Below are 21,191 nucleotides of genomic sequence, written 5' to 3'. Positions count from 1 at the left end.
CAAACAAAACTTTATAGGCCTTGATGTAGAACATGATCACCATACAGATTAGAGACCTAGTTCAATGGCTTTGAATCTAACCTTGAAAATCCTCTGCATATAATTTTATAAGCTTAGTCATCAGGGAGTGTTTTCATTTACATAATTATCCTATTGAGGATATTTCCTTCTCTTACAATGTCCCTTTAACTATGACATCAATAGGCTAGAAACTTAGAACTCCTCCTTACAACTCTGTAGAGAGTAGCCACAAATTATTCCTTTCACATTTTTAAATTTAAGAAGTGCTACTCAATCACCTTTAGTTAATTGTTTAGATCACCTTCCTCTATAGTAATCAGTTTTGATGGATGCATTTATTAATTTTGTAACTAAAGTATACAGTCTGCAAACCTGGTGCCAATAATTCATTCCCCAAATAGGTAAGTGCAAGATATTGAATTTGTGACCATGCTCTACAAATTAACAATCAATGGAAATAGTTCTATTTCCCATTCTGATCATAATAGATTTATTTGGAAAATCTTAAAGTATATTGTGTTTTAGTATTTATAAGTATTTAGTAATTTGAACATTAATTTTATATATTATATATATATATATTATATATATATATATACTATAAAAGTAGCCTTTATAGCATTAACACTCTGAAGGCCATTCAGCTATCAATTCAACTCACAGGATTTTTAAAAAATTATGAACATCATTAAAAGACTGACTATTGGAGATTATGCTCTGCAAATTAGCAACATTTTATCTTTACATTAATTTATTACATTATTTTATTAATCACTTTACTTATTGTTATAAAATAACTTTGGCCACCTAATGTGAATAGTTGATCTCATTGGAAAAGACCCAGATGCTTGGAAAGATTGAAAGCTGAAGGAGAAGGGGGCAACAGAGTAGGAGATGGTTGAATGGCATCATCAACACAATGGGCATGAATTTGAGCACACTCTGGGAGACAGTGAAGGGCAGTAAATCTTGGCTTCATTCCATGGGGTTTCAAAGACTTAGACATAACTTAGCAACTGAGCAACAACAGAATAAAATGACAATTCTGCAAAAAATGAAGTTAACCAAACTTTTTGTACAGCACAGACATATAATATAACTGTGTGGTATATAATATGGCCTGGCCGAAAGAAAGAACTACGCCAAAGCCTTCGACTGTGTGAATCACAATAAACTGTGGAAAATTCTGAAAAAGATGGGAATGCCAGACCACCTGACCTGCCTCTTGAGAAACCTGTATGCAGGTCAGGAAGCAACAGATAGAACTGGACATGGAACAACAGACTGGTTCCAAATAGGAAAAAGAGTAGTCAAGGCTGTATATTGCCACTCTGCTTATTTAACTTATATGCAGAGTACATCATGAGAAATGCTGGGCTGGAAGAAGCACAAGCTGGAATCAAGATTGCTGGGAGAAATATCAATAACCTCAGATATGCGGATGACACCACCCTTATGGCAGAAAGTGAAGAGGAATTAAAAAGCCTCTTGATGAAAGTGAAAGAGGAGAGTGAAAAAGTTGGCTTAAACTCAACATTCAGAAAACTAAGATCATGGCATCTGGTCCCATTTCCTCATGGGAAATAGATGGGGAGACAGTGGAAACAGTGTCAGACTTTATTTTTTTGGGCTCCAAAATCACTGCAGATGGTGACTGCAGCCATGAAATTAAAAGACGCTTACTCCTTGGAAGGAAAGTTATGACCTACCTAGATAGCATATTAAAAAGCAGAGACATTACTTTGTCAACAAAGGTCCATCTAGTCAAGGCTATGGTTTTTCCAGTGGTCATGTATGGAGGTGAGAGTTGGACCGTGAAGAAAGCTGAGCGCTGAAAAATTGATGCTCTTTAACTATGGTGTTGGAGAAGACTTGAGAGTCCCTTGGACTGCAAGGAGATCCAACCAGTCCATCTTAAGGAGATCAGTCCTGGGTGTTCATTGGAAAGACTGATGCTGAAGCTAAAATTCCAATACTTTGGCCACCTCATGCGAAGAGTTGACTCATTGGAAAAGACCCTGATGCTGGGAGAGTTTGGGGGCAGGAGGAGAAGGGGAGAACAGAGGATGAGATGGCTGGATGGCATCACCGACTTGATGGGCATGAGTTTGAGTAAACTCCAGGAGTTAGTTGGTGATGGACAGGGAGGCCTGGCTTGCTGCAATTCATGGGGTCGCAAAGAGTCGGACATGACTGAGAGATTGAACTGAACTGAAAGAGAGGACTGGCCTTTTCCCTTGGCTTCTGGGAGGTAATCCAGGTCATACCTGATAGGAGTGACTGTACATAGAGCAAGGGCTGACTACACCAGATTTTATGTTAATTCTGGCCATACCCCAATAGTCTAAATGAGTGGGCTGGCCATGCTGGAATGAACAACCATGTCATTCAGTGTAGACTGTGTTCAACCATGTGGGCAATCAAATAACCAGGCCTATGTATTGGGCCCGCAGGCAAAACACTGGATATGAGAGCTCTGTGAGCTTCCCAGGTTGGCAATACTCTCTGTGTAGTGTCATATATCAATGACAGGAGGATAAAGATAATACATCCAAGGACACTGGAAACTTTGCATTTGAAACTTTCCCAGACTCAGCACTCTGGCCTCTTTTTTTGGCTGATTTTAGTACATTTCCTTCCCTATAAAAAACTGTAACCATAAATATAATAACTTTCATTGAATTACAGTTTCTCAAATGAATTAGTGTACCTGAGAGTACATACTCAAATTTATGAGTGGAAACAGTCTTATGACTGTGCCTTCAGCCTTTGAAGTTGGGCAGTTGCCAATCTTCTAACATACTAGTAGTCTATACTAGACATCAATATGAAATAGTATCTATCATTGCTTTGTTGCAAATTTTTAAAAAATCATTATAATATGTATCTGGTAAAAAGCAGCTCAGTGTGCTGAGTGCTAACTCTAAGCTAAGTACTGTGCATGAATTAAATGCTTGGTATTTGTCTGTGAAATATCTATTATTATGTCCATTTTCAAAGAGGAAGTGAAGAAAATAACTTGTCTAATATTTAGCAAGTAATCTGTAGAAAATCCAGAATTCATAGCCAGCTCCATTTCAAATCCCACACTGAGAAAGACTACCAAATGCTGTTTCTTTCTTGCTAACACAGCTTTTAAATCTATTTTGAACCTGAGCTGATTAAGACCGAAATATCTTAAAGCTAAGAGTGTATGTAATTTTAATTAGCATGATTAGCTAAAACACAAGGAATAGCTTGTCTAATTACATGAATACAGCTCTGGACACTTTCTGTGAACCCAAATATCTTACTAATAGCAGGTAGTGTTCTGTGAAAAATCATATCTACAACAGATTGTGCTTTTGACTTCTCAAAGGTTCAAGAGTATCAGCTAATTAGGGCAGCTGTAAAATCTCAGGCAGCTTCTACTACTTTCATTTGACACAACATGCTGTCAAGATGCTCCAAAATATAATGTAAAGTTTAATTATCAAGCACTTGTTATGTAACTAAGCCTCAACCATTAAGATAGGGGAGGTTTCAAACTATTAAAATAGGGAGAGGTTTATGAGAAATCAGAAAATGTCTTATAAATTATATATTGTTTATGCTTTGTGCACAAGACTAGATCATACCGTATACAATTGCATACATTTAGATGTGTATATAATTATACATGTACAGAAACATATTTAGGCAAACTAACTTGAATAGAATCACAAACATTCTAGAGCAGGCAAATGTGGGGAATATATAGAAATCTACAGTAGAAAAAATAATAGATTTGGAGTCAGAATTTCATGAATTTGAGTCTGAGGCTTTTACTCTTGCCTCTTCATGAAGCAGTTGTAAAGATTAAATGAGGTGTAATAGATTTTAAAATATTTAGTATATATGCTGAAACATCATACTCAATAAAAGTTAGTTGAGTATATTAAATATTTTATCTAAATATTTTATATTATTAATAATTAAATTTAATGTTATTATTAATCAAACTTAATATGCTATTATAATTTAATATATTTAGAATGTTTATTTCCCTAAAGCCCAAACTTGGGCTTTGTTATGGGATGAATTTTATTCCCCCATAATTTGTATGCTGAAGCTCTAAGGCCCAGAAGATGACTACATTTGAAAATAAGAGGTGTTTAAGTTAAAATGATTACTGTTAGGGTGGACCCTATTCCAGGGTCATGGATGTCCTTACAGGAAGAGGAAATTTGGACATCCAGAGATATGGGGATGTGGGGCCACAGAGAAAGACCTCCTGAGGACACAACCAGAGGCAACATCCCAAGCCAAGGAGAGAGGCCTCAGGAGAAATCAAACCTGCCAGAACTATAAGAAAATAAATTTCTGTTATGTTAGTCAACTGTCTTATTTTGCGTTTTGTTGTGGTGATATTTTTCTATAGCAGCCATAGCAAAAAAAAAAAACAACAAAAAACAACCTTATAATTTAAGAACAAAATAGGTTTTAGGGTAGCAACTAATTGAGAGTATAAATGTTGGTTCAGACTTTGAAAATAGATAGCTAGTCCAAAAGATTTTAACGCACCCAAGCATGAGTCACATAGTAAGAGTTTGTAAGGTTTGTTCTCTTTACCTCAAAGATGCTTAGGAAAATCTCAATTCTACTTGTGCTCATGAAGTTCCCATTTCTGGACACTTACACTTTCTTCACATCTATCTGAATCCAATCTGTCATGCAGAGACTAGCTATATCCTTAAAAATGTAACTAATGGCACAACCCCCCAGAGGTCTTTCTCCTGAATTGACCCTTAAAAGCTGCTACCTTTTTTATCTGGTAATATTTCAGGATCATTTGTCTTACATATAAAGCAATAAAAATGTAATTTTCTGAGAGAAAAAGCACTGGAGCCTATATATTTTTCTCACATAAGACTCAGGGTAGTGTTTTGTACAAAATTCCTACTTATTTAATCAATAATTTTAATAAAATATTAACAACTGAAACGTATAAAATATTTTTAGTTTTTATTCATAAATCAAAAAACAGTAGCTTTATAGAAATTGCACTCAGAAATTTTAAAAAATATGTATACTCATCTGTTCTTTTCTTATTACTCTTTGCCGTAGAAAAACACACATTTGCTTGCATTTGGTTTTCTCTGGTTTTCTATTATGATTCATAGTAATTCAAAATGGACAAATTTAGCCTGGACACAGTTGTCCAGTCTTCATGTCTCTTAAAGAATAGCTTTTCTGCTCTCAAACTGAGATATACACACTCCTTTGTAATCAATGTCACAAGTTCATGGATTCTGCAAAATTCACCTCTATAAATACCATCTAAAACATGTCTATCTTAGAACAATTAACAGGGTCTTCTCTTGGGGATCACTAGTTACTTTTAGGAAAGGTGTGCATGAGAATGTTTAAGGACTAATTTAAGGGCAAGTGTGCATGAGAATGTTTAAGGACTAATTTAAGGGCAAGGCACTCATTTCTTGAGAAGGATCTATACATTAAGTATATTAAGACTACATGACGGTGCAGAAATAACTTGGAAGAACAGCCAGAAATTTTCAAAAGTCATAATAAGACTTCTCTTAGGATTAAGCAATGGCAACCCACTCCAGTACTCTTGCCTGGAAAATCCCATGGATGGAGGAGCCTCGTAGGCTGTGGTCCATGGGGTCACGAAGAGTCGGACACGACTGAGGGACTTCACTTTCTCTTTTCACTTTCATGCATTGGAGAAGGAAATGTCAACCCACTCCAGTGTTCTTGCCTGGAGAATCCCAGGGACTGCGGAGCCTGGCGGGCTGCCGTCTATGGGGTCGCACAGAGTCGGACACGACTGAAGTGACTTAACTTAGCTTAGGATTAAGCAATTTAACAGATACAATTTTATCATGCCTCATTTCATTGTTTTATTTTATCATATTTTTATTACTTTTAAAATAATTTTATAATTTAAAAAATCTGTAAGGAGAGAAACAAAAAAATAAATGGGGTCATGAGATTAGAATCATAGTTGTCCCAGAAGAAGACAAAAAGAAAATACTTGTACTTGAGGAGATAACAGTTGAAAACTCCCCTAAAATGGAGAAATAACTAGCCACCCAAGTTTGAGAAACCCAGAGAGTCTCAAACAGGATAAACTTAAGGCAAAACATGCCAAGACACATATCAATCACACTAACAAAGATCAAACACAAACAGCAAGTATTGAAAGCAGCAAGGGAAAAGCAACAAATAACACACAGGGGATCCCCATAAGGATAACAGCTGATCTTTCAATAGAGACTCTTCAGGCCAGAAGAGAAAGGCAGGACATATTTAAAGTGATGAAAAAGAAAAAACCTACAACCAAGATCACTCTATTCAGCAAGTATCTCATTCAGATATGAAGGAGAAATCAAAAGTTTTATAGACAAGCAAAAGCTGAGAGAATTCAGCACCACCAAATAAATGCTTAAGGATCTTCTCTAGACAAGAAACACAGAAACAGTTTATAAAAATGAACCCCAAACAACAATGTAAATGGTAATAGGATCATACTTATCAATAATTACCTTAAATGTAAATAATTAAAAGGGTTAAATGCTCCAACCAAAAGACAGACTGGCCAAATGGATACAAAAACAGGACCCCTAAATATGCTGTCTACAAGAGGCCCACCTCAAACTTAGGGACACATACAGACTGAAAGCGAAGGGCTGGAAAAGATATTTCATACAAACAGAGACCATAAGAAAGCAGGAGTAGCAATATTCATATCAGATAAAATAGACTTTGGAATAAAGACCATGGTAAGAGACATAGGAGGACACTACACATGATCAAAGGATCAATCCAATAAGAAGATATTACAATTATAAATATATATGCACCCAACATAGTAGCACCTCAATATGCAAGGCAAATGTTAACAAGTATGAAAAGGGAAATTAACAGTACACAACAGAGGATGAGATGGTTGGATGGCATCACTGACTCAATGGACATGAGTTTGAGTAAGCTCCAGGAGTTGGTGATGGACAGGGAAGCCTCGTGTGCTGCAGTCCATGGGGCCTCAATGAGTCAGACATGACTTAGTGACTGAACTGAACTTAATACCATACTCATATTTATGGATGGATCAACAAAACAGAAAATTAGCAAGGAAACACAAGCTTTAAGTGATACAATGGACCAGATAGACCTAGTTGATATCTATAGGGCATTTTACCTCCAAACAATGGATTTCACTTTTTTCTTAAATGCACACAGAACATTCACCAGGATAGATCACATCCTAGGCCATAAATCTAGCCTTGATAAATTAAAAAGAAAAAAAAGAGAGAGAGATCATGTCAAGCATCTTTTCTGATCACAGTGCAGTGAGATTAGGTGTCAACCAAAGGCAGGGGGGACCTATTAAAAATACAAACATATGGAGGATAAACAACACACTTCTGAATAACCAGCAAATCATGGAAGAAATAAAAAAGGAAATAAAAATATGCACAGAAACAAATGAAAATGAAAACATGACAACCCCAAACCAATGGGATTCAGTAAAAGCAATGCTAATAGGGAGGTTCATAGCAATACAAGCCTACCTCAAGAAACAAGAGAAATATGAAAACAACAACCTAACTTTACACCCAAAGCAACTAGAAAAAGGAAGAAAAGAAGAACCACAAAGTTAATAGAAAGAAATAAATCATAAAAATCAGAGTAGAAATAATTGAAAAAGAAGTGAAGGAGACTATAGCAAAAATCAACAAAACTAAATGTTGGTTTTTTGAGAAGATAAATAAAACATACAAACCATTAGCCAGAATCGTCAAGAAAACAAGGGAGAAGAATCAAATCAATAAAAGTAGAAATAAAAATGGAGAAATCACAACAGACAACACAGAAATACAAAAGATCATAAGAGACTATTATGAGCAATTATATCAGTAAAATAAACAACTTGGAAGAAATGGACAAATTCTTAGAAACATATAACCTTCCAAAACTGAACTAGTAAGAAAGAGAAAATCTTAATAGATTCATCACAAAAATGGAAGTCAAAACTGTAATAAAAAATCTTCCAACAAACAAAAGCCCAGGACCAGTTGGCTTCAAAGGTGATTTCTACTAAAAATTTAGAGACGAGCTAACACCTATCCCACACAAACTCTTCCAGAAAATTGTAGAGGAAGATAAATTCCCAAACTCATTCTATGAGGCCACCATCACCCTAATATCAAAACCAGAAAAAGATGCCACAAGAAAAGAAAACTACAGGCCAATATCACTGATGAACATAGATGCAAAAATCCTCAACAAAATTCTAGCAAACAGAATCCAACAACATATTAAAAAGATTATACATCATGACCAGGTAGGCTTTATCCAAGGCATGCAAGGATTCTTCAATATTTGAAAATCAATCAATGTGATACACCATATTAACAAATTGAAAGATAAAAACCATATGATTATCTCAATAGATGCAGAGAAAGCCTTTGACAAAATTCAACACCAATTTAAACTCTTCAGAAATCAGGCATAGAAGGAATATACCTCAACATAATTAAAGCCATATATGATAAACCCACAGCATACATTATCTTAACTGGCAAAAACTTGAAAACATTTCTTCTAAAATCAGGAAAAAGACAAGAGTGGCCACCACTGTTCAACACAGTTTTTGAAGTCCTAGCCACAGCAATCAGAGAAGAAAAAGAAATAAAAATAATCCAGATTGGAAAAGAAGAAGTAAAACTCTCACTGTTTGCAGATGACATGATCCTCTACATTGAAAACTCTAAAGATATCACCAGAAAACTACTAGAGCTAATCAATGAATATAGTATAAGTTACAGCATATAAAATTAATACATAGAAATCCCTTGCATTCCTATATACTAACAATGAGAAAATAGAAAGATAAATTAAGGAAACAATCCCATTCACCCTTGCAATGAAAAGAATAAAATACTTAGGAATAAATTTAGCTAAAGAAACAAAAGACCTATATATAGAAAACTATAAAACACTGATGAAAGAAATCAAAGATGACACAAACAGATGGAGAAATATGCCATGTTCATGGATTAGAAGAACCAATATGGTGAAAATGAGTATACAAACCAGGGCAATCTATAGATTCAACATAACCCCTACCAAGCTACCAACTGTATTTTTCACAGAACTAGAACAAAGAATTTCACAATTTGTATGGAAACACAAAAAACCTCTAATAGCCAAAGCAATCTTGAGAAAGAAGAGTGGATCTGGAGGAATCAACCTTCCTGACTTCAGACTATACACAAATCCACAGTCATCAAGACACTATGGTATTGGCACAAAGACAGACATATAGATCAATGGAATGAAATAGAAAAGCCCAGAGATAAATCCACGCATCTATGGACACCTTGTGACTTCCCTAGTGGCTCGGATGGTAAAGCGTCTGCCTACAATGCAGGAGACCTGAGTTCAATCCCTGAGGAGAGAAGATCTCCTGGAAAAGGAAATGGCAACCCACTCCAGTATTCTTGCCTGGAAAATCCCACGGATGGAAGAGCCTGGTAGGCCACAGCCCATGGGGTCACAAAGAGTCAGACATGACTGAGCGACTTCACTATGGACACCTTATCTTGACAAAGAAGGCAAAAACAAACAATGGAGAAAAGACAATCACTTTAACAAGTGGTGCTGGGAAAACTGGTCAACCACCTGTAAAAGAATGAAACTAGAACACTTTCTAATACTATACACTCACACATACACACACACACACACACACACACACACACACACACACAAACTCAAAATAGATTAAAGATCTAAAGGGAAGACCAGAAACTATAAAACTCTTAGAGGAAAACATAGGCAGAACACTCTTGGACATAAACCACAGCAAAATCCTCTATGACCCACCTCCCAGAGTAATGGAAATAAAAACAAAAATAAACAAAAGGGTCCTAATCAAATGTAAAGGCTTTTGCACAATGAAGGAAACTATAAGCAAGATGAAAAGTCAGCCTTCAGAATGGGAGAAAATAATAGCAAATGAAGCAACTGACAAAGAATTAATCTCCAAAACATATAAGCAGCTTATGAAAATCAATACCAGAAAAATAAATTACCCAATCAAAAAGTGGGCCAAAGCACTAAACAGACATTTCTCCAAAGAAGACATACAGATGGCTTACAAACACAGGAAAAGATTTTCAACATCACTCATTATCAGAGAAATGCAAATCAAAACCACAATGAGGTACCAACTCACACCAGTCAGAATGGCCGCCATCAAAAATTCTACAAACAGTAAATGCTGTAGAGGATGTGGAGAAGAGGGAATCCTCTTACACTGTTGGTGGAAATGCAAACTAGTACAGCCACTATGGAGAACAGTGTGGAGATTCCTTAAAAAACTGGAACTAGAACTGCCCTGTGGCTCAGCAACCCCACTGCTGGGCATGCACACAGAGGAAACCAGAATTGAAAGAGGCACATATACCCCAAAGTTCATTGCAGCACCGTTTACAATAGCTAGGACATGGAAGCAACCTAGATGTAAAAAGGCAGAGGAATGGATAAGGAAGTTGTGGTACATAAACACAATGGAATATCATTCAGCTATAAAAAAATAAAGCATCTGAGTCAGTTCTAATGGGGTGGATGAAACTAGAGCCTATTATACAAAGTGAAATAAGTCAGAGAAACACCAATACAGTATATTAAAGCATATATATGGAATTTAGAAAGACAGTAACTATGACCCTATATGCAAGACAACAAAAAAAAGCACAGATGTAAAGAACAAATTTTGAACTCTGTGAGAGAAGGTGAGGGTGGGATGATTTGAGAGAACAGTATTGAAACATGTGCATTACTATATGTAAAATAGATGACCAGTGTAAGTTCGATGCATGGAGGGCACTCAAAGCTGGTGCTCTGGGAAAACCCATAGGGATGGGGTGGGAGGGATGTCCAGGATGGGGGGACACATGTACACTGCTGGCTGATTCATGCCAATGTATGGCAAAAAAACCACCACAATATTGTAAAGTAATTAGCCTCCAGTTAAAATAAATAAATAAATTATAAAACAAAAACAAAAACATAGTGTCTGCCATTAATGTGACTTCAGGTCAGCTGGGCAAATAAACATGTCCATAAGAGGGCTTCCCTGATAACTCAGTTGGTAAAGAATCTGCCTGCAATGCAGAAGACCCTGTTGGATTCCTGTTTTGGGAAGATCTGCTAGAGAAGGGATAGGCTACCCACTCCAGTATTCTTGGGCTTCCCTTGTGGCTAGCTGGTAAAGAATCTGCCTGCAATTCAGGAGACCTGGGTTCAATCCCTAGGTTAGGAAGATTCCCTGGAGAAGGGAAAGGTTACCTTCTCCAGTATTCTGACCTGGAAAACTCCATGGACTGTATAGTCCATGGGGTTGCAAAGAGTTGGACATGACTGAGAAACCTTCACTGTCACTTTTCACAAGAAACAGACCAAAAAAAAAAAAGTACGAGAAAAAGGGAATGAGGATAGACATTTTCTATATTTGACTTAAATGTCCTAAACTATGAATATGGACTTTAAAACATGACTCTGAAATAGAGATTAATCAGGATTACCAGTGAATCACTATATTTAGAGAAGCTCACGACTAAATAAAAGGTATGCAACAAATCTCCTACTGAACATTATAATTGTGTTAGACTTCCAACATCCATAACACATAGCACATGTTCACACAGGATTTACTACTAAAACTTAATTACACATAAAGTCAAGTGTGTCATCCTTTTACTTTATATAGTAAACAGATGCTGTATAGCAGAATTAACCTTTATCATATTATCCCCCCATATCCCTTATTATCTGCAACATAAATACAAGGAAGAAACTCAGATATAAAGAATCATGTTCTGTTCAATATGTTATTCTTCCAAGGTAAATATAGACAGACTTTTAGACTTAAAGGAAATAAAGCTTCTAGTCCCAGTTGAACCAGTGTCGTGTTGACTTTTATAAATCTGATGTCTCAAACTTATATTAGTTTTGGCATTTTCTAGCCACTACCTCACTTACAGAAATAAAATGAGGTTGCTTGTAAATATCTTGTAGAGAAAAGGTTTTGGTTTCTTTTCACTTTTTCTTTTGTTTTATTTTTTACCTTCAGCTATATACAGTGAATATATATACTCAACAGCCAGACTGTCTGAATTCAAATTCAGGCTCCATGATTTATAAGATATATTACTTTAAGTAATTGACTTCTTTCTGTGTCTTAGTTTTCTTCATTTGGAGAATGGGAATAATAATACCTAATCCATAAGGACATGTTAACAAAGAGGGTTAACAAATTTTCAGTGATTAGACCAAGGCTTTGCATTTAATGAGGGCTAAATAATTGTTAATTGTTATTACTCTTGATGATGATAACAGTGTCATGGTTTCTTATTCATTTAAAAATTTTATAATTTTTAAGTATATATCTGAAGAGATCCATAACAGAAAGAAAGCCCCTCCTCTCAAGTTCTTAATTCTCAATTTCTTTCTTAAATTAAATTGGTCATAGACAAGCAAAAGGAACACCTTCACAAAATGTGACCCGAATAATAGGCTTTATTTAACAAAGAGTAAATTGCTCCTGAGCAGATTTCCTAACATGACTTGAGAGATCAGCCAAGCAGGAGTGAGCTGGTTCCAACACCTCAGTACAATGCTAATGACTTTTTCATGTTGAATTAATAGGATTGAAATATTTGTGATTTCAGCAGCTGTTGGGAACAGTGGGAGAGCTTCCACCAACACACTGACAGCCTTGTGCCCTCACATGGCTGTGTTTAGATAAAACAGGAATGCTAACAGTCTGTCTATGGTAAGTTAATCTTAAATTAATAATAATTATTTCCTCCAAGGCAGATATCTAACATCTCCTCCATCCCTTGGAGAAATTGCATATATGTTTTATGTGTGCATGAAAGGGTAATTTTTTCTGCACATAAAGTAAAATTTGTGTTTCAGAGCAGGTGAGTGGCTAGTGTGTAGTTGTCTATTAATTATCACAGCAAGAAATGATTAAGATTTGCCAATATGGAGAACATTTTTACTTTGCTCAGCACATTACTACCCTGTTAGATCCTTTCACTGGCTCCCAATTACCTCCTTTTTATAAAATTTAAATGTTTTTTTCTATACCTTTATTGATCTTTTCTCCTCACGGAAATACTACTGATTCATTCCTGCCATTTTTCCCAACACAATGATATATTCAGTTGAATCATTTTTTTTTACTTCATTCTGTCTCCATTCATTTGGCCTTATGAGTATCTTTTACATATTTCTCATTTGTCTATTCTTTTAACTTAAAATTACGAAGAATGTAATGAGAATGTTTGTATTGTACTCTGCTTATTAACACTTAACTATATGGCAATGTTAATAGGAGGAATAAAAAGAATGTTCAAATATGGATGCAAACTTTAATTTTAGGAATAATAATTAATAAATAAATAATAAACAGAATAAGGACATATAGGGATGACAGAAAAGGAATAATAAAGGGACTTGTGCCATCTAGTAAAATGTCTCCAAAGCAAACAGGCACAGAAACTCACCCGAAATTCCTAAAATGAAATTCTGAGAAATATGAATATAAATATATTAATTTATGTCAAATATAAGTAGGGTTATTTTCCTAAAAGTTATTATTTCATCTATTCTTCTTTTAATAAGGCCATTTGGCATAAGACTTCTTTAAAAATAAATAGCAATATTTTCACTCCAGAAAGGCAAATCAAAATGTGTATAACCAAAACCACATTAATTTTTTTAATTACTTTAATAAAAGATGATTTATGTTTTAGAGAACCAGTATTAGAAGTAAGAAATATTATGTTTGACAGTTTATATAATAAGTGCTTAGAATTACTAAATATTGTCCCTCCTCCCCAACTTACATAGTTCGGTAGAATACTTGCTCATTTCCCTCCTAAATATCAAAGTGTAAAAATAATATTATAAAAATGTCATGCAGAACCATGTATTTATGCTGAAAAATAGGATGCCTAAATCTGTCATATATATGACATAACCCTAATGCTTTTCATTAGAGTATTTTTATTGTGATCATATGTGTATTTTGTTCAAACTGCACCCTGGAGAGAAAAAGATGATCCATCAGTGCTAGATATACTTATGAGAGAATATATTAAACTGTAAATGAAGCTTTTGACAAAAAAATTGAGAATTTAATTATTTAGTAGTGTCTTTTCCCCCAGTGTATGTGTTTGTATATATGTATAATCTAAATGAAATATCTTAAAGATATAATTTATAGGCATTTACACACACAGACACATACAATGAAGCACATGTATAAATGTGTAATTTCCATATTATAATGGAAGACAAGATTTTTCTGCTTCATAAGAATATGAAGATAATCACTAATTGTGGTGTCTAACCTCTAAAACTGCACTGTCAGATGTTGTTCATTATGCAGTAATTAGAAAGAGACCATTAGCATTGATGCTGTGAACTTTTCAACGTAGTTCAGGAAATAGTGTGGTAAAACCAGTTAAAACAAAAACATTTAAGAAGGTAAGGAAACTATTAAAGCCAGTTCATTAGACCTTCATATTTTGGTTTCTTTCGTATTGCACATGCACATCCAAGCAGAAAAACTTGAATTGCTGATCTACGCCAAACTGTGAATTTATATTTTAGAGGAAGGTTAGCTTTAGAGTGCTGATTATACATTGATAAGGCTTATCCTAATGATTTAAACAGCTGTTAGGAATTATAGAGACCTAAACCAATAACAATACATGGATTCTTTTAGAATTAGGTTTCATTATTGTTTGGACACCTTTAATGAGATCAATTTTATTTTGTGCATGTCTCAATTGGTTTATGCTGTTGTCAAAAGTCAAATTCATTCCTGAAGATGTTGAATGCACAGTAGTTAAGTGAGGTTCAGAACTTTCTCCAGTTCTGAAACTACCCAGACTGTTCAAGTATCTCTAAGATAATTTTCTAGAAGTGGAAACCAATGATAAAAATTGTACTATTGCTGATGAAATGCTAGACCCTCATTTACAGTCATCATCATCAAAACATAGAGGACGGACACCCATTTAAACACAGGTAGATGAGCCCCTCATCTAGATAATTGACTCTTTAGCAGCACACAGAATTTCATCTTCTAACTGCCATTATCTACTAATAATATGATATGAGTGTGGGGAGCATTCTAGTGACATCTGCAGTATATAACAAATATACCTGTTTTAAGTTCTGCAGGTATTTTTGATAATCAACAGCTGTGATGCCAGGATGATCAAATCCACCTGCACCCTCCTGCACCCACCCCAGGAATAATAACAACAAATACTACAACATAATCAACAATCATCTATGAAGCACTTACCATCTGTCAATTATATGTTTTTATCCTTAGAAAACCACTATTACATAAACATTACAATTTGATTTTGCACATGAGAAAACTGTAATTTAGGTGCCAAGGATATAATCATATTAAGAAAGGTTGGTACCATTGCAATTCAATTTAATTCCAGAATCAGTCATCTTAAACACAGTACAATATCATCTTTCCCATTTCAATACCAGAGTTTAGAAGATGTCTCTAACATATTTTAAGGTGAATATGCACAATGCCTAAACTCAGGGTTCATGTCTGTACTAGAAGTTGGCCACTTATCCCTTACCATACATGCCTCTAGGTTGCAAGCAATCCTCTGGTTTAAGTTATGCTTTAGGAACATAATCAACTGGGAAATAAATCTACTCGAGAATCACAGACACCAGACACTGACCCATCACTTCCCTGTTAGTTCTAGATTCTACAACAAAAACACCCTGCCAGAATAAGCACAAAACAGTGTCAGTACAATAAAAATCATTTTGTCAATCTCTGTCTCTCTGTGTGTGCATACATACATATATATATATATATATATATATATATATATGCACTATATACACAATGGTCTATGTGGGAGATTATGTTGTCCTGATATAAGGAAATGGCAAGAAGGACGGAGGCAATTAGATATATGAAGTATTTAGGAAGTAAATAGAGAATGCTTAAGAACAGATCAAAAGTAGCAGTTGATCAGGGAGAAACAAAAGATGCGTCTGAGGCTAATCTGATAAATTTTATTGTTCTGTGTTGTTGTTTAGTCACTAAGTCATATCCGACTCTTTGTAGCCCTCCAGGCTCCTCGGTCCATGGGACTTCCCAGGCAAGAATACTGGAGTGGGTTGGCATTTCCTTTTCCAGGGCATCTTCCCAACCCAAGGATTGAACCTGTGTCTCCTGCATTGGCAGGAGGATTATTTACCACTGCGCCCTCAGGGAAGCCCAGATAAGATAAATCAGGACTGGCTATATAATTTCTGGATCCCGTTGCAGAATATGGGGCCCTTTGTCCAAAAGTATTAGGAATTCCAAGATGGCAATAGCTGAGCATTAAATCAAGCATAGAGTCCCTCCACAGGTGGGGTTCTGGGCAACTGCCTGGATCACACATCCATGAAATCAGTCCTGGACAAACTCATCAGTTTATTGGAACATAAAATGGTGATATAAAAGAAAAGTTGGAAATGTTAATCAACATTTTAAATAAATTACACACTAAAAGATAAGATAAACAAGAGAGAATCTCTTACATGGCCTCCTCTTCTGTCCCCAGTTGGGCTGCTTTCAGCTGTCTTTCCTAACAAACTTTGCCTCTTACTCAAGGACTGGACAGACCTCCCCACCAAGGCTTGGCTCTGTGGGAAAGAGAAAGAGCACACCACTGCACTGAGATCCCTGCAACGGTTTTGTGCCTTCACAGTCGAAAACCCCTGTGTGCATGTGTGTGTAAGGAGGAGAGGGAGAGACTGTCACTGTCTTGCCTTCTTCTTCAGCCTGGTGTTCTCCAATACCTCCCTTGTTCTGGTGCGGCTGAGGTTACCCCTCACAACACCACACCAAGCATGGTATTGCCGGTGAGCCAGGGACAACTTCTAGTCTTCTAGAGCCAGTGTAAAGCATTCATGTGCATGTTGCCCTACTCTGTATCCTATCCTTGGGGTTGACATCTATCAGAGGTTATACAAAGTGGGTGGGGAAGCTTTCTTAGCCTTGCAGGTAAGTGCAGTGTTCACAGGCCAGGAGTTGAGACACAATGCTATGTATATCTTTTCCTCAGTCCATAGTCAAAATCAAAGCACATTCCCTTTTCAATCGGGTAAGGCTGTACTATCCTTTCGGAGAAGAGATAGCTTTTAAACACCTAGTATGTGTCTTATTTTATTGTGGGTGTGTGCAAATGGAGCAGAGGGCATGGGAAGGTAGGACGTGTGCTGTGGGAGTAGAAGTGGGGACTTTCTGCCAGAGGGCTTAACTCCCCAAGCTCGCATCAGGGGAATGAAGGTGGCCTATTGCCCTGTCACTGCTAATGGAAGGCCTGGAGGGGCAGAGAAAGCATCTCCTCATTGTGTAAAAGAGGCCTCAACTAGGAAGTGCTTTCTGTTTCTCTCTACACCCTCCATCACTGAAGCTGCCTTTGTTTTCATGACAATAAAGTGCCATATCTCTCATCCCCCCAAATCCATCACTGTAAAAAGAAAGAAAAGAGAAATCATAAAAGCATAAATTAGAATGCCAAAGAACATCTACTATAACAAAAGATGACAAATATAATCAGCTGAAATTAATCCATTAAAACAAAAAGTATATCTTTAGTTTTTTTTTTAAATCTAAATATGTTTTACTCAATATAAACATAAGGAGGCTCAGAAATTAAATTTCAGAATAAATATGAAAATGAAATGAGCATAATTATATCTGTAAAGATTAGCAAAAGGAAGCAGGGGTGTCTGTAGTATTAATAACAAACTAACATTGGAAGCTTTGGAGGCTGGATGATGTGTTTTACATCTAAGTGTATTGTATAGCATTTGTATTGAATGAGTACTCATTCATGAAGAAAAACAGGAACTAGCAGAAACACAAGGAACACTTCAATTCTGCGTAAAACACCAGTTTATAACAGCTAACAATAGACCAGGCATTCTAATCCTTTTCCTTTATGTTTTTACTAAGTTCTCTCCTCTGCCTTTTAACATTCCCACCCCTTCTTCAGGGACTGAAGTTTTCCTTAGCATCTATATTTCATAATAACATAGGTACCTTGCAAGTTCTGAAGTAGAGCAAATAGACTCGCAATTAATCAAATATACTTTATTTCATTTTATAGACACATGAAAAGGAATGGCGTTTTGCCCCCTGGAACAATTCTTCTATCTCCTGTTACTGTTTGGATCTCCCAATGACTTCAAAGAGAAATTTTCTCTGGGAGAAGTGAGCAAGGTTTGTAATATATAAATCTAAGTTTTTAAATGTCAAGGCATAAAGTAACAATGATTCACTTTTTTAAACTAATAAAAAAGGACAACAAAAACTAGCCTAAAAAATCCTTCCATTATTAAAATCTCTTGCTCTTACTGTTAAAAACAAAATCTCACTAAGTTCATACACCAGTAGTGTATGATTTGTACAATTCTATGGTAACTTAACAATTCTGGAGTATTGTAGCAATCTCTCAAAAGCAAGCAACTGAAATGTCATTCATTCTAAAGCAGTGCTGCACTGTTTTCAACATAATCATGGACATATTCCTGCACTGCCCGGTATGGTAGCCACCAGCTTTTTGTGCCTATTGAACAGTTGATTTATTGCAAGTACAACTGAGGAACCAAATGTTTGATTTATTTAGCTAATTTAAATTATTTTAACTAATTTGCATTTTAAAAGCCACATGTGTACATTGGCTGCCACAGCTCTACTCTCGCTTTCACTCTTGCAGTTGGTGATCTGTTGGTAGGTGGGCAGTGAACAGGGGAACTTAGAACTTGTGGTCTGGTGCTGGTGACAACGAACACGAAAGAAATTAACAAAGAAATCTCGAATGAGAATTGATAAGAAGAAAAACATGATACAGATTCATACCTGTATCCCCAAATATTCTTTAGTTGGTTCTCAGTACAATTTTGTTAGAAGAATGCTCCGCTTAAAATAAAAATTAATGGGAAGATGTCATCCAATTAAGAAAACTGGCTCAGAGGACCCTGACTGGAGGGTGAGCAGAGCCATCTGTCTGTTCCATTCTCCCTGCTTCACTTGTGCTGACAATATTCCCACTCTCAAATCAGCTCTACATATTAAAAGTTTTAATTCATTGACCCAAAGCTCAACACTGCTTAACCATGCTAAATAAATGATACTATTCTCGTGCTTTAAGCAGTGTGGCAAGAAAGCACAAAATATGCCATAATTTGTTTAGATATAAGACGTCCAGGCAATCAAAACTGCCAAAAACACACATGGGGACAAATTAAAATTGTGAACATTTTCATGTTTTTGTTAGTTTAGAAATTCACTAATTATTTTTTTTTTCTTCTAATTTCCAGTATTATGCAGTTGTCCTCTGTTTCTTCCTGAACTTCTCTTTCTTCATTGAGCAGTTTTCTGACTTTTCCATCATGCTCTTTGCTGGAAGAGTTGTTTGGATGTGTGTGGGTGAGCAGACATTGCTGTGGCAGGGAAGGGGTCAACTCACTTCTGAAGCAAATCTTGTAGTCCAAGCTTTCAATACACATTTATGAAAAGAAAAATATGTCATTCTATACTTAATCTTGGAGAAGGAAATGGCAACCCACTCCAGTACTCTGGCCTGGAAAATCCCACGGACAGAGGAGCCTGGTAGGCTACAGTCCATGGGGTCGCTAAGAGTCGGACACGACTGAATGACTTCACTCTCATGCATCGAATAAGGAAATGGCAGCCCACTCCAGTGTTCTTGCCTGGAGACTCTCAGGGACGGGTGAACTTGGTGGGCTGCCGTCTATGGGGTCGCACAGAGTCGGACACAACTGAAGCGACTTAGCAGCAGCAGCATACTTAATCTATACATGCTATAGGAATCCTGAATCCTTGAGAATTCCTAAGGAAGCAAGATGCTGGTGCCTAATTATGTAATAAATGCATTAACCAGATGAAACTGATATAAGTAAAAATATATCAATAATTTATTTTAAAAACTAAAATGAATAGCTCTTTCTGGATTAAAACCATAGATCAAGTTGGTAATTCATTGCCTTATTTTATTTGTGAGAAGTACTAGCCAAGAAAATAGTTGGTGCTAGAGAAGACTCTTGAGAATCCCTTGGACAGCAAGAAGAGCAGACCAGTCAATCCTAAGAGAAATCAAACTTCGTTGGAAGCATGGATGATGAAGCTGAAGCTCCATTACTTTGGCCACCTGATACAAAGAGTTGACTCATTGGAAATGACCCTGATGCTGGGAAAGATTGAGGGCAAGAGGAGAAGGAAGTGACAGAGACTGAGATGGTTGTATGGCATCATAGACTCAATGGACATGAATTTGAGCAAACTGCAGGAGATAGTGAAGGACAGGGAAGCCAGGCTGCAGTTCATGGAGTTGCAAAGAGTCAGGCAAGATTGAAGTGACTTAGCATGCATGCACACATGTTGAAATTTATATACAATAAATATATATGTAAAATTTATTTTATATGAAGAAACTTTATCAGTGATGAATGAATTACATGCATTGTTACAATGTGGACGGTATTTGCAAGGAATCACTTATCTCAAGCTTGCAATGTGCTTTGGGGATGTTTAGCTTTTTTTCCTTCTATGAGAAGTTAATATTCAAATAATCTGTAATGAATCTCTAATGTTAAAATTTTGAAATACTTTAATTGAAGGACCAAACATTTGCTGATGCCAGAGTAGTAACATAAAGTTTCATATTTTATAATTATGAGAGTTGAATAAAATCATTTTTCTCCTAATAGTCTTAAGAGGCAGATATTATCCCATTCATATAGAGAAGGAAATTAGCACCTACACATATTTACTAGATTAACTATACCACAGAGATAGCAGACTATAAATACTTTTTAGAGCTAGGACTGTCCTATTCTTTTATGAACCTACAGTACTTAGTTAAGAGACTGACTGACATATTGTAAGTATGCAGTATATGTCTGTTCAGTTGAAATAATGTATTGCAGTTGGGAATAAAAGAACTTTTGGCATTAAAACTCATCTTTCCACTGTATTGTATAACACTTTGCTAAATAAAGGGATAAGTATTTTTGTCACAAAAAATAGGTGTCGG

At 36.0% G+C, this 21,191-nt stretch overlaps 1 protein-coding gene across 7 annotated transcripts in view; it reads right to left on the bottom strand.

The window, feature by feature from the left end:
• PCDH9 (protocadherin 9) overlaps positions 1-21,191 on the bottom strand; it is a 1,108,845-nt gene that overhangs the window by 492,201 nt on the left and 595,453 nt on the right. For 3 of the 7 annotated variants that reach the window (XM_043477927.1, XM_043477932.1, XM_043477935.1), the window contains exon 3: positions 16,666-16,770. The exons of the other annotated variants lie outside the window; for them this stretch is intronic. In XM_043477927.1, the coding sequence (XP_043333862.1) occupies positions 16,666-16,770 (105 nt within the window). The remainder of the gene's footprint in view (positions 1-16,665; positions 16,771-21,191) is intronic. 7 annotated transcript variants of the gene reach the window in all.

The sequence above is a fragment of the Cervus canadensis genome, chromosome 9 (genome assembly GCF_019320065.1).
Source record: "Cervus canadensis isolate Bull #8, Minnesota chromosome 9, ASM1932006v1, whole genome shotgun sequence".
NCBI classification, from domain to species: domain Eukaryota; kingdom Metazoa; phylum Chordata; class Mammalia; order Artiodactyla; family Cervidae; genus Cervus; species Cervus canadensis.
This window is presented reverse-complemented; position numbering and strand designations above follow the sequence as displayed.